At 33.2% G+C, this 27,601-nt stretch overlaps 1 protein-coding gene across 5 annotated transcripts in view; it reads right to left on the bottom strand.

Annotated features, from left to right (window-relative positions):
- The window catches only part of LOC130446818 (collagen alpha-1(XVIII) chain), a 656,494-nt gene that overhangs the window by 36,105 nt on the left and 592,788 nt on the right, over positions 1-27,601 (bottom strand). For all 5 annotated transcript variants that reach the window (XM_056783294.1, XM_056783298.1, XM_056783297.1 and 2 more), the window contains 3 exons: positions 26,074-26,142; positions 20,451-20,653; positions 4,078-4,200 (listed from right to left, as the gene is read on the bottom strand). In XM_056783294.1, coding sequence (XP_056639272.1) covers positions 4,078-4,200; positions 20,451-20,653; positions 26,074-26,142 — 395 coding nt within the window. The remainder of the gene's footprint in view (positions 1-4,077; positions 4,201-20,450; positions 20,654-26,073; positions 26,143-27,601) is intronic.

The following is a 27,601-nucleotide window of genomic DNA, read 5'->3' on the forward strand; positions in this document are numbered from 1 at the left end:
ATTTTTTGTGGCGATAGTATTTTTATTAAAACTGGTTTTCGGCCTTTTCATAACTGTTGCTAATGTGGGAACCTCTTTATACTGAATTTTTAAAAGATGGATCCACATACGTTGGGAAATATTTCAAATAAGCAGAATAGTGACCAATTTAGAAATACGAGGATTGTTACATATATTTTTAGATATGTCAATATGTCAAATCTGACATTTCCATTATAAAGTTTGAAATTTTTTATGGTGAACATACTCAGAACGTGTTGACGTACGAGTACTATTTGGGTTGTCTACAGATAGTTCTTGAAGGTCTTTGAAAATCGGATGTATTGGCATAAAAACTCGATGCTGTGCTGATACTGCAAGATCATCATTTGACATACCGTGAGATTGATGCATACTTGGGGATAAGTTCCACTCGCATACATTCAATATTGCATAAACATTTAGGTGTCAAATATATTTCGCGTTGTATAAAAAAGTCAATCGCGGTGCTTCGACGGCGGCGAATCATTGATCTATGCATATAAATCCGAAGCTAAACGGTCAATTCTGAATGGTACACGAAAGAATCGAGCACCACAACACATCAGTTCAAACAAAACGTTTCCAAACAATCAAAACATCTTAACATAAATTGATCCTTAAATCAATAGGGAAGAAAGGTGTCTTTTTATTTAACCCACCTATTGATTACGAATAAATGTTTTGTTATATAGCAATAAATTTGATTTTAAATCTTGTATTTGTACCATGTTATTCTAATTTTTTCAGAACACTCTCTCTTCTATGATTCACTAACTCTATATTTTCTAATTACTTTATCCAAGACAACTTCGAAACGTATGGAGACTGGTATGACTATATTTGTTTTGTTTGTTTGTTTGTTTTGTTTCCCTTTTTTTCCTTACTATAGTTTCTCATCTCCATAATGTCAAATTTTCTATAATTTACTATAATTTTTCGTAGGATTCTACCTATTTTAAGTTCTGTGATACATTTATCAAGTTCAGTCTCCTATTCCTGTTATTATATTTATTCGTTGGTTATTTCCCTTGTGTACAAATTAGTACTTCTCCACATTCGGAGCCAAATCTTGTTGATTTAGTCCACTTGCAGATTCTCTTTCACGTCGTTTTTGTTATATTATTATCCATTTCTAAAGAAATAATGTTTTCTCCAATGTATGATTGATGTATTCTACAAGAATCTACGAGAATGGTCCCTGACTTGGAATGATCTAGAGGTGGCGGTAGTTTCTTGAAAAATACAACTGTATTAGAAAGTACCCAATCTATGTTTGGCAGCTATCAATGGTGAACGTTTTAATTGAATTTCTAAACATTGGAAACTTTGGTCATCGTTATGCACTACTATACCTTTATTTGAAAGGCTTTAGCGCAACCAATTTAGAAGCTGAACTAGATTCTACTCTGGATGAGACGCTTCTTTGTTATCAACATTGAAATATTGGGTAGCAGAGTTTAAACGGGGCCGTACCACCTGTGAAGACACGTAACGCGGTGACGACGCCAGAAATGTTGAAGAAATTCCAAAAAGCGGTACTAGATAATCGCCGACTGAAAGTGCGCGAGTTAGCAGACATAGTAGATAATCCAAAAACAGCGGTATATCGTATATTAACACAATGGAACAGAAACAGCGTTGTGAAGATGTTTCCAACGAGGATTTGGCAATGTTTCACAGAAATAAAGCCGTGGGTGAAACGTGGATACATCACTTCCCACCCGAATCAAAAAAACAATCAAAACAATGGACTGAAAAGGGAGAATCGGCTCCAAAGGTGGTAAAGACCTTTCCATCTGTATGCAAAGTTATGGAGTTGGTGTTTTGGGGTGCACGTGGGATAATTTTCATTGACTATCTTGAAAGATGAAAGACCATAAATGGGAGTATTATGCCAACTTATTGCATCGTTTGAGCGAAGAAATCAAGTGAAAACGGCCGCATTTGGATAAGAAGAAAGTGTTTTTTCATCAAGACAATGTACCAGCTCACACATCCGTTATTGCAATGCCCAAAATTAATGAATCAAAGCTTGAATTGTTATCTCAGGTATCTTATTCGCCAGATTTAGCCCCCTCTGGTTATTTTCTATTCCTAGACTTGCGAAAATGGATCGGTGGTCAAATATATTCCAACAATGAGAAAAGGATGTTGGAAACAAACAACATCTTGTTTTGTTTTGTAAAATCTAAAATGTTTGTCCTATAAGTCGTTGAGAAATTGAGAAAAAACTTGAATCGTTTCTTTCTAAGAAACTAGTTTAACCTTTTCAAGCAGCATCATATAGTAAATGTTATCCTATTCTAAATATTAACAATGTATCAACCGCACTGATGTAAATTTACCAAAATTGCGGTTTTAATCCAAAATATCTGGGCTTGTCCCTATAATATCAGGTTTCTATGGGTTACTTAGGCATAATAATTGATGGATTTCGTGATTTAGAAGCAACCCTTCGATGATTTATTGGTTCAACGTTGACATTTTCAGAGGTGAGTTGTTATTACGTTGTATACAGTGAAACATATTTTTTATGATTAATTCTTGACCGTTGAAATCGAAGTCCGGTGTTTGATGGAACTTTAATGGATATATTCATCGATTCTCTGTAATAGTTTGATTATTCATTTTATTCAATATATTCCAGCTGAATTGATTTTTATGTTTTTAAAAATTGATGCGATCGTATATAGAAAGTAATTATTTATGGTGATTAAGTTGGTTGATGCGAAAATGAATCAATGCATTAATTTGTCCAATATTTTAGAGAAAATAGATCGTAGACGCATATCACTTTTGAATGTGGTGTACAAAGTTCTGGCTAGAGTTGTGAGAAACAGACTCATCTAGTACAAAGAAAACATAGTGTGAGAGAATACCAAAGAGGTAAGAGGTTACAAGAAAGGTAGAAGAATTTATCGCATATTAACCTTTAAAAGGATAATGGATAAAAGTTTTAGGCGAAATCTAAGCGTACATCTTATGTTTATATATTTTGAGTAAGCTTATGACACAATAGATAAAAATGAAATGTATATTTCGAAAATGTTTGTGATGCGACTAGAGTGATGACTCTACGTTATCAACATAAGCAGCAACTAATTGCATATACAGATGATTAAGATTTCATAACCATGAATGAAAAGAGCAAGAGAAGAAATTATAGATTGAGAATATACCAATAGAAAACAAAGTTTATGACGTTAAACCAGAGTTTGGTTGATAGAAATATATTGGAATTAAAGGGGTAAAGGAAAGAAATATAAGAGAAAAAGTTGAGAGAGAATGAAACATTGTTAATCGATGGTTTGAATTTTGGTAACAAATTTGGCGAATTGTGTGGACATGATTCTTTACACCCTTTCCAGCGTCAGAGTATTTAGATTATACATTTTCCTATTATGCATTTGTTCACTCTTTCCTGTCCGTTCTTCTTCTTGTGTTAATTCTTGTAGCCAAGTTTTTCTGGATCTTCTATTTTTACATCTTTTTGCTTTTGTTACTTTTCTTATTAGGCTTTGTGGTATTTTCTTTATGTCTCCGTATCACTTTAAACAACTTTTAACTATATCGCTTCCTAATGCTCTGATAAAAATTTCAAAAGAGATTGCTGAAACTTTCAAGAAAAAAGATGATTTTTATTTAGAAGCCAATAAAAAACTGTACACTATATATTTTAGTATCAAATGCGGATAAAATTTTCCCGACGAAGTAGAATTTTCTTTAAAAATTTTCTACCGCGAGGCGTTATAAATTTAATATAAATGTTGAACAAATTATATAAGTTTCGGTTTACCTTTCAGAAGATGGTAACGCGCATTTACGTAATTTCGCGTCTTATGTAGTCGTGATAAACAGTGTGATTAATATTTATATTCAGAAAAACAAAGCAACTCTTACCATCTAACCAAAATAACCACTAACTCTTCCTAGTTATATTTATCTAAAACTTAGTCTACAAACTTTTCCAAACTAAATTAATTCTCTTTATTCTTACCCGTCGTCATCATAAAACGTTCTTTACAAATTAATCTAAGACTAAGAGGAGTTACTTACATGTGAAACATCTGCTGGTTTAGATATGTGATTGATGAGGTTGCTTGCCTCGAACGGGGGTCTAATCTGGGGAGTGCTTGTTGTTGGGGGTGCTGGTGTCGTTACCGGTAGAAGTGATCCCAGCTGTAAAAACAATTTTCTTTAATCTATTTAATTAATATACGCTATGTGATGTACTACAAAGTTTTATAAAGAGTATCTACAATCGCAATATCTAATTTACAAGGGATATCTAAATTGTTTTTAAAACATTTTATTCAACAATAGTGGCCGTCTTTTTTCTCAAAATAGATCTTTGCGTATGCGATAACGTCCTCATTTGATGGAAGGTGAATATAGTGGGTGGTCAACTAATTCGAAGTGAAATCAGACAAGGCTATTACCGGGTTCTCATTATGGAAACGAATTTCAAATGCGGTCTCGTTTACGCAATGCCCCCTTTCAAGCAATTATGCGTGATACTCTCTAGTAAATTTCACCATTTTGATAGTCGCAATCCCAGAAAGTGTTCGTTATGACTTTTTCAGCTGATGAAATAGTTTTTACATTTTTCGGAGCAGATTCGACACAACAATCTACTCTGTTGACTGTTTTTTGTTCCAAAAGTGTAGTGGTGGATTCAATTTCCATTTACCGTTTAAAGTTGACGCAAAAAATCAGACTCATTTTAGTTAAATTAAGTCAGTAAGACCTTGGTAATGTTCATTGGAATGCGTTTTTGGTCCAACGCGTGAATAGCTTACGCATGCATAAATTTCTATTCAGCGTATGACTAATACTTTTTTTTGAAATTGTAGCGTTTTCTTTGCCCACAGCTTGCGTTACTTTTGTTGTTATAAACATTATACGATATGAACTTACCAACTTATTTTAGTAAATAATTTTCTATATAAGATATTTTGTCATATTATCTTTGAGTAGAAATATTTACATATTATATTTCATATCTCTTTTGTAGTTTTGTATATACTTGTTGGTGACATATTGGGTTCCCGAAATTTAAGTTATTTAGTTTAATTTGTCCTTTTGTTGAACTATTTTTTTATAAACAAATTGAATGTTTGGTTTATTTTCTTTTGAGGTTACGTCTTGGTCTACAGGACGCAAGCATTATTCGAAATTTGCCAGACGTGGTATAAGTTGAGGTAATCCAGCTTTTTGATATCGAAGGAGTAGAGAGGAGACCCAAGAGGATCAAACCTTTCGGGTTGGTAAAGGGAATAACATTAAGTTAGATGCGAATTACTGATTGATCTTAAGATCTTAACACAATGCCGCACGAGGGTGATTGTTATATATAAAAAAAATATTTGCAAGAGGTCAATTGGAAAGATCTGGATTATTATTAATTAGAATATAGTAAAAAAAACAAATTAAAAATTTTATGTATGGTAATCTTATAATTGAAATTCTTCCCAAATTGTTCATCAACAATATTTCATAGAGTTATTTTGTTTAAATTGCCTTGTCAAATTGTTATGAGTTGTCAGTATTATGATTTTACTTTGAAATTCGTAAAATTAAATTGTTAGACTAACGGAAATGCATAAAATAAAAGTTTTACAAATGATTTGTTACGGAGATAGAACCCAAACATAATAGGATGTAACCCATTTTTTACCGTTTATATCCCCAAGTTCAAATAGTGAAATAAAGAAGTAGCTTTGCGAGTTCGATTATATAAACCCTTTTCAAAACATTCGTTTTCACAATAAACAATAAAATTTGAATCATTCAATTCACATAATACACGTCACGTTCACAAATATAAAAAATTCCAGTTCCATTTCACATCAATTTTTGTTTACTCCATTTTTAAAACATTGTTGTATATTAAGGTATTAATAAATATATCCGTATTATTGTCAACGCCCACGTAATGAAATGTTCCATCGAACATATGCAATATTTCGAACATTATCATTAAGTTTGGAGAGAATTTGTAAATATCAGGATTGGTTAAAGCTTCTAATAAACTTAATTTAATATGTTGTTAATGCCATTATGTACAAAATAGAATATAAATGCAGCTAGCAAATTTTAACAAAAGAGAAAATATAATCATATCATTGTTGAAAACTAAATGATGCTAAATTCTTTCAAATACTTTAAAAGTAAAAAAATAAAAAGCTCGCTTTGCAAATGCAAGGCTTTGTGGAATAAAAGAACGAACTATTTAAAGGTACTAGAGTCCAAAAGGACTTGACTGACGTGCGTCATAATGCAATATATTTGTTAAAAATCACTTATCTCTATTAAAAACAACTAAAGCTCATCCAAAAAGTAATAAACCATAATTAAGTAGGTTAGGACAATAAGTTTTGAAATACTAAAATAGAGGATTGTTTGAAAAGTGTTCAACCTTACAAAGAAACAAGACATTTGGCAGCTGATCAACTTAAATTTCTAAATTTGAAGTATGGACTAGCTTAGTATCGTTTGAGGTATTTCTTTTTATATTGTAACTACTTGGTTTTTTTGACATCCACTTCCAGTCAATAGGTTTTGCTCACCCTATAGTTTGCGTGATACACAACAAATGGAAACAATACGATCGATTTGAATATTTATATTTTAAAGCACATATATAATTTCAGCATTATTTCGAACAAAAAAATCGTAGTCTATTTGGTACCATTCGTTTTTCAGTATTATCCAAACATGTGAAGTGGAAATATGACACTATTTTCTGACTTTCATCTTCAATTTGTCCCACAACAATTCAATCGGGTTCACATTACGTGCTTCACAATTGAAAATCAAAATTTTTATAACAATCTTATATTTTCTAGTGTGAAGGACGGAGTTTCGTTCGACACCATTTAAGACTGTTTTTGCTGTACACGTTTTAAGCAGGCTCCAACGAAATGTTATCAGTGTTTTCGTCCTGACATTCCGCATTTCCACTTTCCATATTTTCGTTCTTTTCACTAATAGTGTCTTCATTCTCGTATTGTGTAACTTCAGAGAATCATGTTCGGATTAGAAGTACTCATCCTCTAGGAATTTGTTTATATCACTTTCGTTATCTTTGATTTCATCAAACTACTTCACTCCAATTTCGTTGATGGTTTCATTTTTATCATCACATGCCACACTTTTTTGACGATCAAGCCATTATGTATAATGGGAAAAATTCACACTACAGAACAGAAAAGCTGGCACAGTAGTGCCAAATGCACAGTGCGACGCTATTTGGTCGAAGTAGGGAAAAATCATTCTTCATTTTTAAAGAAACTTCTCAGTTGATCAATCAACAAATAATCTAATAAAGACTTTTGAATACAAATAAAGTTTTTTATTGATTGAAATATATTAGAAAATTATATTGAATCACTGCTTGTTGACAAACTATTATCACACGATGTAGCGAATACAAAGAATATTCGTTGTCGTAACGGAAATTTTTTTTATTGAACTCCAAATTGTATTTAGCATTTAAGTGACTTGCTTTCCTGCTTGTAGATAGTAAAGGGTCTTAAAATATCAAAAAATGATTTGAAAGGAATGTTTTCTGAGGTAGTCTCCAAAGCTTTTCATCTAAATTGAAATAATATTCATTATTTGGCAAATATGAGAAAACTTCATGTGCACCATACTGCATAGAATACCAATGTTAGTTCTCCAAATACCAGTGTGTGTTTTCATAAAACTTCAATGTTCTCAAAATCAAATGAAATCAGTTTTTGGTTCAAACCAGTATTTTGGAATCGGCAAAACATGTTCCAACTGTATTTTCGTCATTTGATGAGTCAAACCTTGAATTATTGTCTTTTTTTTTCGTAAATATTTTTGGAATCGACAGCCTTAATCTTTATTAAATGAAATGTAAGTGAACTGTAGAAAATCGGACATTTTTAACGCTATTTGAATGGAATGTATGGAATTTGAATTGCACAAGAGTTCAAGCGATCAATGATAACATTAGCGTAAAATGGGCCTTTCTATACAGAGCACCAAAGTTTTCCAGGTTTCAGAGCAGAAATGATGTAGTTTTTCCAATATCAATTGCAGATTATAAAAACTCTTGCCGACGATTTTTGTTTGACCAACTATAGGCGTAGATACCTCATTTTATAAATTTATTATGTTTATAAATACTTTTGAAAATATGTATACCTTATACGAGAAAGTATTCGTTAAAAGGCAATCTACATCTTCGGCCAATAGAAATGCATTCATGTGTACGATTCAATGTTTTCATTGGTAAACACTGGAGATGATGAGTCCACGTGGACTGACGTTTTGTTAGATGCTTACCGAATTTTATACAGTATGAGTTGCGTGTGTATCTATGAAATATAGATTGTTCCTTGCATAAGTGTCTTCTGTAAATTGATATTGGAAGAACCATACTTGTAATTAAATCAAAATGATTCAAAAACTAAGAACGATATAAATGAAAGTAACAAAGTGTAGGAGTAAGTTCGAGCAAAGTGACGAAAATGAGAATTTACTAATTGAATTCGCTGTGGAACTTAAAAAGCAGATACATAGCTAGCACAAGCTTTGATGACAGAGAAATACGAAATACATTAAATAACATTGATTTTACCAGAATTTAACCAATAAAAAGAATAATTACAATATATCAATACCAAGAAAACGGGGTGCGACAATAAATTCATAAGTATCTGAGAACAATGAACAGAGGAGATGGAGTAGATGCTAATGGGAAAAATTGATGGCAGAGCAAACGCTAGGCTTGAAGAAGGAAACAAGCAAGAAATGATGGTTCCATGAGAAGTGTAAGAAAAAAATGAACATTAAAAAGATACTCGGGGAGAATATACACGCACAATAAACTAATAAATATTGAAAAATAGTTTAAAAAACAAGAATTTGATTACCAAGTACCTTTGAAAAGAAGAGCTACCGAAGATCTGCAGGATTTCTATAAATACCCATCAATATTCAGATACAAGTCCAAAGCCTGAAGAATAAGATTATTGGGGCGTATTAAAAGGATGTCGAGAAATATATTTGCAAAAAGAATCATTTAAGAAGGGAAAGGAGGTATAGTAAAGAGGAAGAGACCATAGAAAAAAGGTTGGATGCAGTTTTGAAGGATATCAGAAAGGTAGAACCGAAGTAAAAGCACAGAATCGCAGCCGGTGGAGGAGAATTGTGAAATCAGTTGATGATGATAAGAAAAGTAGCATAAGCCATGTGGTACTGCGAATATATAAGAAAGTTTTGAGTCGAAATTAAAATATGTCGATTTTCAGTTTCTAAAAATGGTATTAATGAAAAAGTAGCTGGCCTGACCTAGAGATGGCGGTAGCTGTTTATAAGATATCATTGTCTTGGAAAGTACACAATTTATACAGCATATGTTTCATGGAAAAAATTGGTCATCGTTATGCTATACAATATATTTTATTTTTATATGAAAGGCGTTAGCCCAACCAATATATCCTGATCTAACCTAACTAATATAAAAGCTGAACTAAATTTTACTCTGGGTGAGGATGCTATCTCATTATCAACAGTAACATATTGGATAGCAGAGTTTAAACGAGGTCGTACGATCTGCGAAGACCTGCTTCGCAGTGGTCGACCAAATAAGGTGACGACTCATTTGATCGACCAGAAAATCCACAAAGCGGTACTGGATGATCGTCGGTTGAAAGTGCACGAGCTAGTAGACATAGCAGGTATTCAAAAATTGTGGTACATCGCATATTAACAGAAAATTTGGACATGAGAAAGCTGTGTACAAGATGGGTGCCGCGGTTGCTCACAGTGGAAGAAAACAGCGTCGTGAAGATGTTTTCATCGCGTATTTGGTATTGTTTCAAAGAAAAAAAGGAAAACTATCAACGGTGAGTATTATTTGAATTTATTAAACCAAATACTCAACCTAACCTAACTCATTTCAACGTTTGAGCGAAGAAATCAAGCAAAGACGGCCGCATTTGGCCAAGAAGAAAGTGTTATTTCATCAAGACAATGCAATGGTCAAAATTAATTAATCAGAGTTTGAATTGTTACCTCGTGCATCCGATTCGCCAGACTTAGCCTCCTCAAATTATTTTCTGTTTCCAGACATGAAAAAATGGCTCGGGAGTAAAATAATTTCAAACAAGGAAGAGGTGATATCGGCAATTAATGTCTATTTTGAGGAGCTTGACGATTCTTGTTATAAAAGTGTATCGAACTTTTTGAACATCGCTGGAAAAAGTGTATGGTGTGTTTTCTTTGTTGGGCCAAGTACTTCTAGGATCATCTTCGTACATATTATTGAAGTCACTATGGAAGAATTACTAAAAGAAAGAAGGGAAGTTCGAAGGAATAATCGCATTTTCGAATTTTGTGTGAGACGCGACTTTTTCGGTTAAGGTTTACTATGGAATTTATTACTTGTCAATTATAAAATTTTGAATGGAAAATGATACAATGAATAATGTATTCATATTTATTTCGTTGGATATACTAATGAATTTGGTTGATCTATATGTTTTTAAATCCATTGTATACGGCTCAGACACGTGGTTCACCGTAATTATCGAAGTAAATTAACTGTTTTAAATCAACGTCGAAAAGTTTCACTATAGAAAATTTACTCCAACTTTGAAACTCGATTTTCTGAAACAAACTACACCAAACTTGTTGGCAGGTGCTATTATCCTGTTTACGGAAAGATATTCAAAACTTACTTAGGTAACATTACTATAAACATTAGACACACAGCAATAGAGTTTGAATTTATGTCTCTTATTATTAGGTATTCACATTAGAGTTGACCTAAATTCGGTGACATTCAACTTTCTACTGAAACCTTTACTTTAAATTGTCAACAATGAACTCCGCAATGATCCGAAGTTGTAACAAGCTAACCTTTCACTTAAACTTAAAGAGTACATGAAGTTTCTGATGTCGAAGTAATGTTGTGAGACATTGTTTTACTTCTTTGAAGAATTTGGGGCAGATTCATTAATGAAATAGACAAATTTTTACGAGTACTTCATGTTTTAGTTTAGTTATTTATAAATTATATATACAGGGTGTCTCACGACGAATTAAAACTGTATATTTGTTATTTTAAATGGAGCACCCTATATATTAACACATTTTTGAAGTCAACATAAAATTTTAGTATACTTTTATACATTATATTATTATTATATTATAAAAATTAGATCACGCCTGCATTCCTATATATTTAAAGAAAACATTTAATATTTGGATAACGGTGAGATTTAGGTATAGGAAAGCATACATGAATTTGTTTAAATAAAAAAATTTGGGTGCTTCTATTAAAAAAAATAAGAAAATTTGATATTTGTGAAGCTGCACATATTAGACTTTTTATACACACCCTGTATAAAATGAAAAACTTTTCAAGATAGATTCAAATACGTCTGACTTTGCTAAAGGCAACCGAATAGAGGGTATCTTTAAGGGTATCTTTAAGGGTATCTTCGTCGTAAAAAAATTATTTATAAGGGTCTGCAACGGTCAAATTTTAGGTAGATTTCAAAAATGTATTAATATATAGGGTGTTCTATTTAAAATAACAAAGTTACAGTCAACTTCCGGTAGAACCGGAAATTAGCCATTTTTGAAAATATTTTAGTTAAAAAGATCGTATCCTAAAACCCAAACGTAGAAACTTTAATGATTTTGCCATATACAGATAGTTTTAACTCGTCGTGAGACACTCTGTATAAATTATAAACCCTGACTGTACAGCCAGTGACACAAAGACAGAAAATCTCAACGTGGAACGTACCCAAGTAACACACAATTGTTTTATAAATATCATATGACTGGGGTGTGAGAAATAATATGGGTTCATAAGGGTAATTTGGAATACGAATTAGCTTGTTATATAAAATCCAATTTTCTTGAGATTTCCCGAATTTCCCTCTTGTTATAAATTATTTTTTTGAAAACTGAAAACTTTTTTGAAATTGATAAATCGAAAAACCCCTTTGTGCATAGTTTGGTCGGAATCGGAGACAAAAGGTTTTTTTTTCCATTTTTATACCTTTGAAATGTCGAAGTTTGTTTCAAAAGATCGAATTTAATGTCTTACAACTCGTCTTATATAATCACGAAAAAGCGGGTATATTTTTTTATGATGTTACCTATGTTCTTATTTCGATTTTCGATTTCGATTTTCCTGTACAAATACGTTCCCATTTCAAAACTGTAGATATTATGAATTTTTAAGTTGTTATTTTTAAGGAATAATTTTGTCTTAGCTTTCACCCTGTATAATACGAACTTGTATGAAATTGGAAAAACGCAATGGGAATTTTGAGTAAGGTACACGTTTTGTCTATTGATTTATGCCTTAATGACATCGATATCTCTCGAAATAAATGGCTTATTCAACTTTATACACAGGCATGTCACAAATTTTTCTAAAAGTCTTCGGTTTTATGCGAAAATATTGAAAATATGGGTATGTAGTGAATGTATGTAAAAAATGTTTATATACCATTTATTGTTAGCCGGAGATTCCGAAAATCACTTCAGTTATTGAATCGAAAGTATAATTTCTCGGAAAATCCAATTTTCTTGAGTGTTCCCAAATGTTCCTATCGTTATGAATTTTTTCTCTGAAAGCTGGGAGTTTTTTTAGAATCCTCATATAGAAAAACCCCTTTGTGCATAATTTGACCGATATTCGCATACACACAAGTTGCTTCCTGTTTAAGAAGATTTAAATCGTCCATACAACTATTCTCATAAAGTTTTTTAAAGAGTTTGTTAAGTTTATTATTCAAATCGATGTAGCGACTTGTCGATATTGGCATCATGATCATGAAAATCATTTACTCAATCTTCTGAAATATACAGAATAACTTTAATTATTCAAACTGATTGGAATATTTCATGAATCTGGAAAACCTTCCGATCCGCTTCCATTTTTACATCCTCTAATTGAAGAGGCATAGAAGATGATGGTTTAACATATAAATTAGGTGTTAATTTTAACCTTTGTGTTTAATCATTGTGTTGTGTTAATTGTCTTATTCGTCTTGTAATAAACCTCGTAGTTAACCCGGGAGAACACGTTAGGTAAGATTTTCTCTCACCTGCAAAATTTTTGGGGCCAAATTCTTGCAGCATTGGGGAAAACTAAATGTGAACTGTCTGGTGAATGATTTTTTGTCATGGCTTATTCATAAACTTATTCATAAAACCATTATGTTTTTTCAGAATTTTTTTTTGTCATTTATTTTAGGTAACTATTATTATTTTCCTAGTCCAATTATCATGGAATGTCCAGCACCCCGACATACAGGATATGAATCATTCATCATTTTGATCACGATACGGATTCTGTGCAATCGGAAGATGATGAAATTAATTTGAAAATGATATATCTTCAAATTGTTTATGAAAAAAGACAAAACAACAGTGTGGCATCGCAATCCTCCTCGAAAAAAGTCCGTATTGTCAAGAAAAATATTGTCATTCGTCCAATTGATTGTATTAAGCTGGAAACCCTGACTCTATGATTGAGAAAAGACGATACGCAAATCTTTGTTTATATCGATCGAGGAAAAATTATGAACGAACTCCAGATTGTCGACAGACTGATTTGGCGGAATTATGGGCTATTGACAGCACCGATCTGGAATGCTTTAGAGCAATTTTGTCACGGGAATGATTCCTTTTACTACTGGAGGCTTTTCGATTTGATAATCTCAATGACAGAAAGACCTACAAGCGAAAGGATAATCTAGCCCCAATCAGAGAGATTTCGAAGTTCACAACGAGTGATACAGAGAAAGCTATCAAGTAGGGGTATAAAAGACCATCGACGATATGCTTGAACCTTTCCGTGGGCGCTGTAAATTTAGGCAATATATACCAAGTACCGTTTAAAAAATTATGCATTTGTCTACACACGTATTTTTTATACTAGCACTTTGGAAATTTATGGTGCCAGTGAGAGTGCAAGTGAAGTGGTCAAAAGAATAACTGATCATATTTTGAATACTGGATAACTACAATGGATAATAATTTCACATCGATCCTTAGCCAAATTATTGCTGGAAAAACGAACTACTGTATTTGGCACAATCCGAAAAAATAAAAAATATATTTTTGGCTTCATTAAGGAATGTGTTCTAGTTTCCTACAGAACGAAACGGTCCCGGAATGTTTTGGCACTTTCTTCCTTCCATAACAATGACAAGATAGATGGGAGCACTGGAGCTTTAGCCAAGCCCGAAATAATAACATTTTATAACTTGACAAAAAGTGGTGTCGATGTTGTGGATGAAATGAAAGCCTCCTACTCGGTGGCTAGAGTATCTTGCAGACGGCCACTGACCATATTTTTCGGAATGATAAATATAGATGGTATCAACAGCCAGTCATTTATAAAGCAAATACTGACAAGTTTATTGAAAGGAGGGTTTTGTTGAATGAACTGGGCCTGAGTTTGATGAAACTTCACCTTATTACCAGACCGGCTGTCCAAAATATAAAACCTCAAGATCGTACAGCTATGAAAAGAATTGACATGAATACTGAAGAAACATATACCAGTGAGGTGGGAGACAAATTCTGTGCGTTTTGTTCAAGAAACAAGACATACACAACTAAAAAACCAAAAAAGTGTGTGGTAACACACTAATTTTTCCGTTCCATACTGTATACAGTTGCGTAAAATGTGCTGATATTGATTAGCAAGCTTTTTCTTGTAGAACAAGTTCTTTTTTGCACATTTATTACTTTTTGTACAAAAGATAAGTTCAAAGATATTATATTTTTCTGTTTTGTAATTGTTCAACTATATTTAAACAATTTATACATTCGGATTAAAAAATTTAGTTAATTAGTTAGTATATAAACTATATCACATTCTTTTTGTATATAAACATCACAGAATAGAATAAAATGTACAAATACATTAATTTACAGTAAAATTATTTAAATAAAGCACCTTGAGGGAAATTCTCACTAGCGAGTTCTGGTGAGACGGAAATTTTAGTTCTCTCGGGTTAAATTGACTATTGATTTTTATTGACAAACACAAAATTAAAGGTGACGTTGCCAATTTGAATGAAAAATGTCATGTCATTGAAATATTGGCAATAATGTTGATTATAGAATGACCGTATCTCAAAAAGTGTTATTTGAGTCTCCTTACCGAACTGTTTTCTGAGAAAATAACTAAAGTATAAAATAAAAATTTTTTATGGTTGTTGTTTTTATGTATATGATTTATAAATAATACAAATTTTATTGTGAAATTCTATTGGTGTTAGACGACAACACCGGCAAACTAATTTTTAAGGTGTCTAATTACAGAAAAGAAAATGTTATAAATAACACAATAATGAGATCGCATTTATTCGTTGCCGTTGCGCTTGTAGGCGTATGTTTTTGTCGGATTCGCGGTGGTTTATGATTTATAATGGATGTGTGTACACGCACCGAACATCGGTCCGGCGTAAAATATACGCCGGATGCACCACCGCTACCCTTCGGCGTGACGTACACCGTGTAAGAAAGTGCGGTCATCCACGCCAGTGTATCTGTACGTGTTGTCGCTGCCGGACGTCTTGCCTGTTTGTTTCTTTTTGTACAAATAGTAGGCCAATACGAGGTTATTTTCTTAATATACATTTCACACGTGCGTAATCTCTGACTACCAGTTCAACACTATTAACTAGCGCAGTCCCGGATAACATCCACCCGGTGAAAAAATATATGTATACAAGGATAACCGTTTATTGACGGACCGTTGTCGTGAAAAAAACGGATGTCTACAAGCGCTCTAAGGGTTATTGAGGAGTAGAAAACAACTTAGTGCATATTCTTTCACTGTAAAATGATTCTAAGTGTGGTACAAGTAACAGTTTTGGTTGATTATCATATTATTTTCACAATAATCATTTGTTTACTTGTTCAGAATTAATCAAAAAGTCATTGACATTATAAAATATTAACTTTTTTGGTAGAATATCATTAAAAGTTGAATTTGCTTATATTCAATGGGGGTTCGCCTTTCGTCTTTTTTGGAATTATCTTTTAAAGGTTTCACAGTTAATTATTCTGCGCATAAACTTTAAATGTTTATCCTTGTTCAGGCCCTCGACCTACACTAGGGCACCTTAGGGGAGGATGAAATGTATTGTTTCCAACACCACTCTTCTCCTTTGGCTTCCAGGAGTCCCTATGTTTGGTATGATTTTTTGTAAGACCGAGATCCTCTCCTCTGCTTTTTTGACTGCTACTTCTACATGTTTCGAGAAGGTTAGTCTGTCATCAAAGATTACTTCCAGGCATTTTGCGTTTTTTGAGCGATAATGGTCATGGTCCCGAGATCAAACCTCTTTTGATCGCGGTATCGCGTTCGATTGGGCGCCTTTTCATAATTTTAGTTCGAGAACTCCACTGTAAAAAAAATTTCATAGGGTCGGTCCTAAAACCGAACCTTTGGGCACCCAGGCTGATATTTTTATATGCTGTCTCCTCTATACGCATACAGTTCTTTCAATGAGATAATCCTTGATAATGTTGGTGAAGTATACCGGGGCCTCCAGATCGTACCGTCTGTGGACTATAAGGCCACAGTTAGCCGTGCTGGAGGCGTTCATGATATCCAACATCATCAAGACCACCCATCTCTCCTTCGATGTTTTCGCCGCATCGTGTACCTACTTTGTGGCGTCAACTGCTCAACGACTTTTTCGAAAGCTATGCTGCTGTTTTAATAGAGAGGAAATTAGCCAGTCTCCTTTTAATTAAGAACTCGTGGTACTTTCCTAGATAGTCTAATAAACAAACCGGCCTATACGAGGCCGGTTAATTTGGGGGTTTCCCAGGTTTTAGAATAACCTCAAATTTGTTGTTTTTAGATCCCTGGGAAACTCTTGCCTATGTAGTAGGTCGTTGAAGATAAGTCTCGTCAAACGCGGTTTCGTTTTCACAAGTATCTTTATTGCCTCCGGTGGCCTCCGGGGTCTTTACCTTGCCTTAGTTCTTCTTCAGCGGCTAGTATCTTTTCCATTGTGAATTACGTACGTCCATGGCGGTTTCCTTGTTTGGGAAAAGGAGCGCCTCAGATTCCAGCCGCTGTTTTCCACTTAGCTTATATGGGACGATTACCTTTAATGCTTAAATAGTTATTATATTTGCTTCCTGAGATTACCAAGAAAAAAAGAAGGTCACTGCGAGAACAAGCATGTTTCGAAATACTGATTCTCACATTGATGAAGCTATAGTCAATAAGATAGACTTTCTAGATTTATCAGAAAAATTTCCATGTTTTTTCGAAAATTACCGGAATATATAAGGAAAAAGGATGAAAATTTTCTTATCGCACAATACAAAAAAATCGATCAGAAAAAATGAGCAAAGTAAAAAATAAAGTGTTTGGAAAAATGTGATTGAATTTGGCCAAAGACATGGGAATGAATGTTATATCTCATTTGTTCCTTGAGTTTTGGAACAAGCTTTGCTTGTCGGAAAAATCCAATTTAAGATATTAGTAAAATTACATTGTTTATTTGTCAAACAAAATTTCAGCTTTGGATAACCAATAGAGACCACTTTTGACGGCACTTGCCCTATATCAATTACGATTTTCCCTCAATATCCCGTTCACTTTGGGTCTTTTCACCCAAAAATAAGTGAGTTATAGAAATTTTAGCCGAGCGTTACGGCAAGTCTTATAGTATTAAGAGTTGTTGACGCGTAGATCTGATATTACCAATTATTGCTATTACCTCGCAAAGGAGGCATTTTTCGAAAAAATATGAGGAGACTTTTTTGTGCATATTTTTACGTTCTACAAGTTTGTTCAAATACATTGTATCGAAATTTTCAACCGCTTCCACGTTATTGAAAAAATATTAATTTTCCCGTGCTTTCCGGGAGTATTCCCTAGTTTCCATAGCCGTTCGCGGACAAAACATTTTTTTTTTCTTGAAGTAGTGTTCACAAAGTTCTCGATAACCAAAAATTATTACAATTGGTTTTAGTGTCTGGTTAAAATCCTTGGTTCATGGACTAATATACTATTTATTTAGGACAGAAGTTAGCTCAAAATCAATACCAAAAGAGGTGAAAAAATCTACTCTTTCTCATTTCTCTTATTTTAATCAATACTCGTTTATTTTTATGAGACTCTCCATTAATGTTTTTATGAATTTAACATAAAAAAATCATATGGCGGCTCAATTAATGAATGTTTCGGTTTCATAGGAAAAAACATTTTTTGCCCTTATCACTCATTTGTTCAGAGTTACCAGATAGACACTACAGCTTTTTGTTATCACATAACCCTGACTCCAATAGATTTAATGACGGTAGCAATAACTAAAAGCAATTCAATTAGTGAATCGAAATCAACGATGAGAAAAAGTTTACGCCAATGAACTCGAGATCGTTGATACTTTTATCCCAGTTTATTGACACAGTTTTACGAAGATCAGAATCAGCAGGATTTTCAGAGGTAAACAATTTATTTCAACCTGAAATATATACCGTTGTCCTACTAATGAACCTTTTTTATTATTGGACACAAAGATAGAATAAACACGAAAAAAATTATCAATCCAAGTGAAAACCTTTTTTGCAGCGCAAGCATCAATGTTGCTTTTTGAGAATAAAATGGAAAATACATTTACAGAAACATAAAAATATTCAATAACGCCTTCTATACAGAGTGCGTTTCACGTATGGAACCCCTCAATGTAGGATTTTTATAAATTTTTGTGTACAGTGATCGGTATTATGGTGGTATCTACATTGTTGTCAGATCTTTCCCATTTCCGGAAAAATAATGAACTCTGTTATTTCAAATGGATCACTCTGTATATTTTTCGCTTTTTGATATTCTAAAGAAATACTTCATAGTAATTCATTTAGGTGGCTACAATAACAAATTTGTGGTTTAATAAATTATTATTGTAGAAGTTTATTGAAATTCACAATGGATCGTTTATCTGAACGAACTAATTGATATTTTAAGATAATAGGACATGGTGACAGGCGTAGAAGTCAACAAGAAACGTGTAATATTTTTAATAATTTATATCCTAACCGAAATCCCATAACAAGATCTACAGTCAGTAAATTAGTAAAAAAGTTTAACGAAACTAGTTCAGTGAAAGATTTGTCCAAATCAGGGTGCAGAAAAAATGCATCAATTGAAAACAACAACTAACGTTGGTTCAAGTGTTGTCAGATGACGATTTTGATAGATGTGAAGAGTTTGCAGACCTACTAATGGAAAAATACTTCAATCAAAAGAAGCCAAATTTTTCAAGTAATGTTATGTTTTACGATGAGGCTACTTTTTGTATCAAGGGAAACGTAAATCGGTATAATTGTAGATACTGGTCACGTATCGTACCAATATCCCGAAAAACCTTATGGGCTGGAATAATACGAGATAAAAGAATTGTTCCCTTTTTCATTGAGGGTAACTTAAATGGTCCGACCTATTTAGATTTATGGATTTGAAGGCGTGGCTTTATCGAATGGCTCCCGCGACCACCCGACATGAATCATCTGAATTCTAAAATCCGTAATTTTTCTACTTCACAAATGTGGATCTACTTCTAACATGACACATTTAACATTGGTCTTCAGTTGTTTTAGGTTTTCTGCACGAGATTTGGATAAATATTTCACCGCACCAGTTTCGTTAAACTTTTTACCAACTTACTGACACTAATCCTTGTTACGAGATTTGTATTAACATAAATTATTGAAGAAAATTCACATTAAACGAGTTTATTCAATCGTAGCCATATGTAAATGTACAATATTTATTGTATTTTTGGTGTAGGTATAACTCCGAAATTATGGTATTAGGGTATAATATTACATGAAAAACAGTATTCCTTGAGGATTTCTAAAAATACAATATTTGTAGGGTAATCCATTTGCAATAACAAAGTCCATTATTTTTCCGGAAAAATAAAGATCTGACTACAATGTAGATACCACCATAATATCGGCTGACCCTTTGCTCACAAAAATTTACAAAAAGTTTCCGAGATAATTGAGGCGTTCCATATATAAAATTCACTCTGTGTTAAAGGATTAATTCATATAAAAAAGATAGAATATTTTTTTTAAATCTTACGCGTACTTTCAACTATTTATAAATTTAAATAAATTTGACGTACTGCGATACGAAAGCTATGTGGAGGTAGATTCGTGTGCGAAAGCTTCCGAAGAGGTAGCAAAATTATGTAGAGTGTGACGGATCTAGAAAAACTGTGAAAACTCTGTAATTTAATAATAAAATTTTTCAAAGCGATATAGGGATTTATACTTAAACCACCCACGTAGTGATAAATTGAAAAAATTTTCCATTACGGGCACACAATTTACTTATAGTAATCTAGTATATTGTTAATAAATTTAGCTATTAATAAACTCACCGCTACGTACTGCCATCCATTATTGACCCGAACCAGTAAAGCTTCTTCCTCGATAACGTATGCTAGAGTACCTACGGGACTTGCCGTTGTCATTTTGGTCATTGCAGTTTTATTTTGGAACGTTACAGCACCTGGAACCACATGAGCTGATGCAAGTTGATGTTCAGTGGGTTGTTGTAAAGGTGGTGTAGCGGTAGCTCGTCCTGAAAACAATTGGAGCATTTGCTATTAATTTTATCATTGAATCTATCGAGGTTATTGTTTGTTATAGGAGGTTTATCCACAAAACAGGTTTCCTTTGCTTATATAAAAAATACCTGTACAGATACAAATAAATTTTTTTACCGTTTCATAGCGTGATATAAGATTTGGTATACCTTCTTAATAGAAAGTTATTGCCTGTTTTTCCAACCATATGATAATATGTTGCTTCCCAGCTCGTCATCATCGTTGACATGCTGATCAACAAGGAAGTATAGGTGTAAGTGACTAGGAGCAAGATCTGGCCTATATTTAATGATCAAACACGTTCTAGCCAAATTCCTGTAGGAGTTTATTTGTCACGTTCACAGTTTAAGGGCCTTGATTAGATACTTGCCGATAAATTTCACTTGCTCTAATTGTCTTTTCATCTAGGTATTTTAACTTATGGTTGACATATTAAAGAATTACTACGAAGAACACGCCAGCAGAACAGAATTGAAAATGCCGTACATTTCAGTAACTTTCTGCGATCGCAGCGCTGCCGCTAAAAGAAATAGAAACGAAACTTACATTGTGGATATACCTCGTAATATTTCTCGGTCATTTGTTGTTTTTTTACATCGTTAGATTTGGAATTTTATTTATACCACATATTTCTGGGAAAAACACGGTACAGTAGAATATTTTTTATGAAAGCGAATTTTATACGTTTATTATTAAATTGATGTTGACGTAAAATTGTTATGGAGTTAATTGGATGATGCAATGAAACCTTCAAAGTCTCAAATTCCCCATTTTACTAAAACCAATGCCTATTCAACTTTTTTCTGGATTTTTTTTTATTAAAAAATACCCACTGGTTGTCTTCGAGTTTGTTTTTCTTTGTGGCTATTCATGCCTCTTTTCCAATACTTAACGAATCCATCCAAAATTTTCATTTTGTGATTTCTTCACTGATTTTCCAGATTTTTAAGATCATTTTCTAGAAAAACGTACTGTTTCAATCTAACAAAACAACGTTTTGCTATCGATATTGAATTATAGCAAGCCAATTCTAAATGGATTCACCCATAAAAAAAATTCGATGTTTTCGATTTTTTCAAACTTTGAGGTATCATTCTATATTCATTTTAAACAAATATGGCCACTTTCATTTTTCCGTTAAACGTTTTTTGAACCCTGTGGCGCCATGTGGAAGTCTGCGTTGTGAATACGCCATTTAAGCATTTCAAGTGGTGACTTATTTCAAACGGCAGCCATTATGGCCCAAATTGACCTATCGAAACCAATTTTTTCTTTAAATGTGCGTTATTTACTGTACTTTCAGCTGGTGTACTTGAATTAACATTGTATCAAAAGTTTTCCGGGAAATCAAAAAAAACTATGAAATGATTTTTTTACAAAAATCGATTTCTCAAAAACCCAATCCTTAATTTGAGCTACCTTTTTCCCGCAACGAAAATGTCGGTTTTGGCCTAACCAAGCCTTATATACATTATGTATTTCACTCCAAGCACTTATAATGTAGGTTTTATCGTAAAACTAACAACTCAATCGTATTCTACAGGAAAAAATACATGGAAAACATATATCACTCTATTTAGAAACATTTTAAGTGGCACTCAGCTTATCCGATAAATAAAAATCGTCAGACGCTACCCTTTTACAAATCCCCGAAAAAATCCAACATTATTTCCAAAGCTAATAATAATTTATATTTTTGATCATTTATTTTGCAAATAATTATTAAAATAACGGGGAGCATCACTTGAGTAAAAATTAATATGCGGCCCAAGTCTGTAAATGCGCGCGCATGCACACAGAAAATGCAGCGACGCACGTGTGGGTGAAATGCTTCTGCACTCGAATACTCAGCTAATGACTGAGATACTCACAGAAGAATGGAGCAGAGCATCATTCGTTTTTGATATGACTTTAGTTTATTGCATTGTGTGCGTCTTCTAAGATATCGTCTCCTAAAAATTTTTATATAAAGTTATTTTTAAGTTGAATTTTTTCGAACCGTTGGTTATTTTCATACTGAACACACTATTTAAAACTACCACTACACCAACTTTCCCAATTACACTGTCTGACGCGCGTTTCGATAATCAAGTTATCGTCTTCAGATACTGAAGGTAAACTGTTTATAAACAATTTAGGGGGAATTACTTTCAATTATACAAGTTGAATACGCGTGTATTCTTCTCAAATAAAAGATCGAAAACATAAATTATTACAAGATTTTTCCGAGGATTTGTAATTGAGTAGCCTCTGACGATCTTCAAATGCCCGATAAGCTGAGTGCCACTTAAATGTTTCTAAACAGAGTGATATATGTTTGCCATGTATTTTTTCACGTAAAATACGATGAAGTTGTTAGTTTTACGATAAAACCTAAATTATGAGCGCTGGGAGTAAAATACATAACGTATGTGAGGCTTGGTCAAAACCGACATTTTCGTTGCGGGGTCGTATTTTCCGAACGGGGCATTTTGGTTAACTGCCGTTGGGCAAAAAGTTAGATGAAGGTGTTCTTAAAAACCATATCTAAAACTCGCAAAATAAGAGTGGGGTTTTTGAGAAATCGATTTAGCAAAAAAAGTCATTTCTCACTTTTCCCCGATTTCCTGGAAAGTGTTTTATTATGTTAATTTTGTGTTCATCAGTTGAAAGTAGAGTAAATAACGCACATTTTTTAAAAGAATTGATCCGGATAGGTCAATTTGGGCTATAATGGCTGCCGTTTGAAATGAGTGTAACACTTGAAATGCTTAAATGATGTATTCTGTAGACTGGCACATATCGCCACACAGGGCTCAAAAAACGTTTTTCGGAAAAATGAAAGTGGCCATATTTCTTCAAAAGAAATATAGAATGATATCCCAAAGTTTGAAAACATCGGAGACATTGATATTTTTTGCTAGGTGTATCCATTTAGAATGGGCCAGCAACATTACCATTACCAAAGTAAAGTGATGTTTCAATTTTTTGATAACCATCCTTTGAAATGTTAAAATCGATTCACATGAATTCATCTAGATAATCTCACACTACTAATATTACTAAAATGTATTTTCACTTGAAGATCAATCTGGAACAGTATTTTTCTTATTTATATAGTTCTTCAAATAAGATGACATAATGTTTTTTTAATACGTCTTTGAAGGATAATTCCATTGATTGTAAAACGTTTGGATAAAGGTTTGTTGACGCATCCTTACCAAGAGACAAATGATTACTTAGCTTGCAAGGTGATGCTTGAAATTTGAATTCGAGATCCATGACATACATAGTCAAATATCTCATAATTACAGGTTGGTAGAAATATACTGAAAACTGACATTATTGAGACGCAATCTTACAACCATTAATCCATAAAATTGGTTGTTCAGGGTTCACTAAGAATAAAAGTGAACAATTAAATGTTTAAGTATCCTGATATAATCTAGCTTAAGATGAAATACTCAACATCAACATTCAGTCCATTCAATGAATTTGATAATAGATTACAAGAATTGTGTGGAAAGTTTCCGACCTAACAAAAGAACAACACATTTTCAACAATCTATTTTTAAGTCTATACACTTTTTTAGCGATATTCTAGCCTTTCAGCCATATGAAATAATATTTGCTGACCCTCTTCTCAAAATAGGCGTTTACGAATGTAATAACGTCCTTGACTCCACTCTTGCAAGTGAAACTTTAAAGTTAGGAAACGGGAAATTTGCTGGGGGCCTTATCTAGTGGATATGATGAGTGATCAACCAATAAGAAGTGCAAGTACCAAAGGTGTATTGCCCTAATGCAAAACTATTTCTGTTTCTCTCAAATGTGGTGGTTTTTATGCAACTCTTCACTTTTCCCATCAATAAAATCATCTTTTTCGGATCAGTTAAGCCTTTTATGATAAACTATTTTTTTGTTTCAGGAGTGCAGCGAAGAATCCAGGATCAATCTACAGTTATGAATTAAGGCCATAAAACGGTTTGAACCTCTTCAATAAGGTCTGGTAAATGTTTATTCGAATGCGCTTTTGGTACAAAGTGAACAAAATTCAGCACGCGTATGCTTGCATCTGATATACCAATAGGCTTTTCTATCTCTCTAGCCTCAATCCGATGGTCGTCAGGTAGCATTTGGTGAGCTTTTCCGATTATATCAATCCAAGCTGTTACGACCACGGTCGCAAATGTTGCTGAGTCTCCAAACACTGTGTCTAGCTCCTATTTCAATCATAGCTCAATGTATAAAAAAATTTTTGACTTTAGTTAACAAAGTATGAGACAATCCGGGGCAAATTGAAGACCTACCATTGTTCTCTAAAAGTATTTTCACTTCCCTTTGTATATTTTACAGTCTCTTTAAATCCAATCACTATACATTGATCTTATTAAAATTACATTACCAACCTCAAACAAATCTTCAGAATTCATTAATTCTGAACCTGTTTTCTAACGAGAATGAGAATTATTAAAAACGTGATATATTTACACATAGCCCTAAAACTGTGATTGAACTGAATTTTCCACTCTATTTCCTAATACAAAGGAAGCCTCAAACAACAAAATTTAATTTTTGAACGACAACACTCACAAAAAAACAACGAACTCATAGACCAGTCGATAGAACACACTATAAATTAATAATATTAAGTTGAATATATCACGAATCAGAATTTTTTTCATTTGTTTTATGTCAATAGCAGGCACAAGAAGGAAAACAACCTTATTATACTCGAGTAGTTCGAGTGGTTCCTGCCGTGAGGAGATGCCGGTGCCTTGGTAGCTGATTCCACAGGTTAACAGCTGATAAATTGACGTCCTGGGCATCTACAGGCGTACACGGCGGTCATGAGTCACGTGTGCCTGTCGAGTAGGTCTTGTTGGTGCTGCTCTAGGTGGGATTATGACACACAACACTAGATCGCCTATAAGTTGAATTTATTTGTTCTCCACTGTATTGAGTCGAGTATCTTCTGTTCGATCCTGACTTTCTATGAATATATAAATATCTGTCTCAACATGCACGCGCCGACAGATATCGTGAATTGTTTGTCTGGATTGTCTTACCGTGTTTAACCGTAAATGACTTCGTCTGATCTTGATTTTATTGTTAAAACTTGGCAATTATTTTATTTCGATCGATTAGATTTTAGATTTTCCATACTTGAAACTAAACTTCTAACAAAGATGTAATGTTAATACTGTTAATACATTTCACAACTGCCAAATTACGAGAAACAATTGATAACATTATTAGTCAATGCCTATTTTACTTTATAAGTTGTCTAAGAATGTATGGATTTTTTGCCCTTACCCTTATTACTAACAAAGTGTAGTTTTAACTAATTATATTCATCGACTGATCTACAAAATTAACAATGAACAGTTGACTAACATGAAAAATATTTTCCTACCTTGCTTCAAATCCCTCAGCTCTTTCAATTCCCTCAGAGCTTTAAGTTCTTCGAAGCTGGTTTTCGTTCCTTCGTGCAGCAAGTAAAATATAATTAAATATTCACTAATTCCATTTCAGTTGATATTTCTTGTTTATAAATATGGTTTTTAGAAGGTTGTGAACCTTGTATGTAACACACAAACTTTACAAAATTAGTTATCAAATATTATTCAATATCATCGTAAATTTAATATTTAAGTATAAATTTGAAGGCTCTTCAAACTAGAAGATATGTGTACTTTTCTTTGTATAACGTTATGTGTTATTATAAGTAACAGCTACACCATTCCAATCGTCGAGTCCTTTTCCTTAGTCTAGTTCAGTGTTTTTCAATCTTTTTGATTTCGCGACCCCTTTACAAGTTGAATAATTCTGGTGACCCCCTTGTGTCATAGAAACATTAAGAAATAATATAATTATTAAAAGATTACGTTAATGACTTTTTTCTATTTTGATACATTTATCTATTTATATTCAGATCTACTCTACAAGCCGCGAGAGTTGAAAGTAGGTACAAGGTAAGTTGGTAAAGCTACGCGCGATTTAATTTAGATGCCAACTCATGTGAACCAAACCACATACAATTGCCGAAAATCTTATTTTGCCAGCAGCTCTTGATATGGTTGAGATTATGGTCAATAAGCAGGAGGCAAACAAGTTGAAAAACATACCACTTTCTGATAATACAATTTCGCGCAGAATAAATGATATGGTCAATGTTATTCAAGAACAAGTCATCGAAAAATTAAAGCCAACATTTTGCTATGCAGTTTGACGAATCTACAGATGTTTCAGATTGTGTTCAGTTTGTAGTATTTGCGCTTTGAAACAGTACAAACACTTCTGGCCGATATGTTTGTACGATATGTTTTTAAAAAGCACTTGCAACTACGATATTGATTGGAAAAAATTTATCGCTATTTGTAGCGATGGCGCTAAAGCTATGACTATCAAAAATAGCGGACTCGTTGCGAAATTAAAATCGATAATGCCAAACATAACCTGGACTCACTGTTTGTTTCATCGACAGGCTCTAGCTGCTAAGGTAGTACCTTCTCATTTAAATGACGCGCTCATGGAGGTAATAAAAATCCTATCAAAGGTAAAGCCTTGCACACCCGGCTATTTAGAATCGTTTGTGAAGATATGGCCTCGCTTCATCAAAATTTCCTTTATTACACAGAGGCCAGGTGGCTATCCAAAGGAAAGGTATTGACAAGAATTCAAGAACTGAGAGCGGAATTTTTAATGTTCCTACAAGATGCAAAATCTGAATATGCTAATCGTTTTTGTGACCCTATTTGACTCTTGAAATTAGCATTTTTGGCAGATCTTTTTAGCCACCTTAATAATTTGAGCAAGCACCTCCAAGGTCGAGAAAAAAATATTTTAACAGCTAAAGATAAAGTCAAAGAATTTCACGCAAAACTTCGTTTGTGATCATCCTCTCTGCAAAACAATATATTTGAGTTTTTTCCATGTGTTCA

Source organism: Diorhabda sublineata, chromosome 7 (assembly GCF_026230105.1).
Source record: "Diorhabda sublineata isolate icDioSubl1.1 chromosome 7, icDioSubl1.1, whole genome shotgun sequence".
Classification (NCBI taxonomy): Eukaryota; Metazoa; Arthropoda; class Insecta; order Coleoptera; family Chrysomelidae; genus Diorhabda; species Diorhabda sublineata.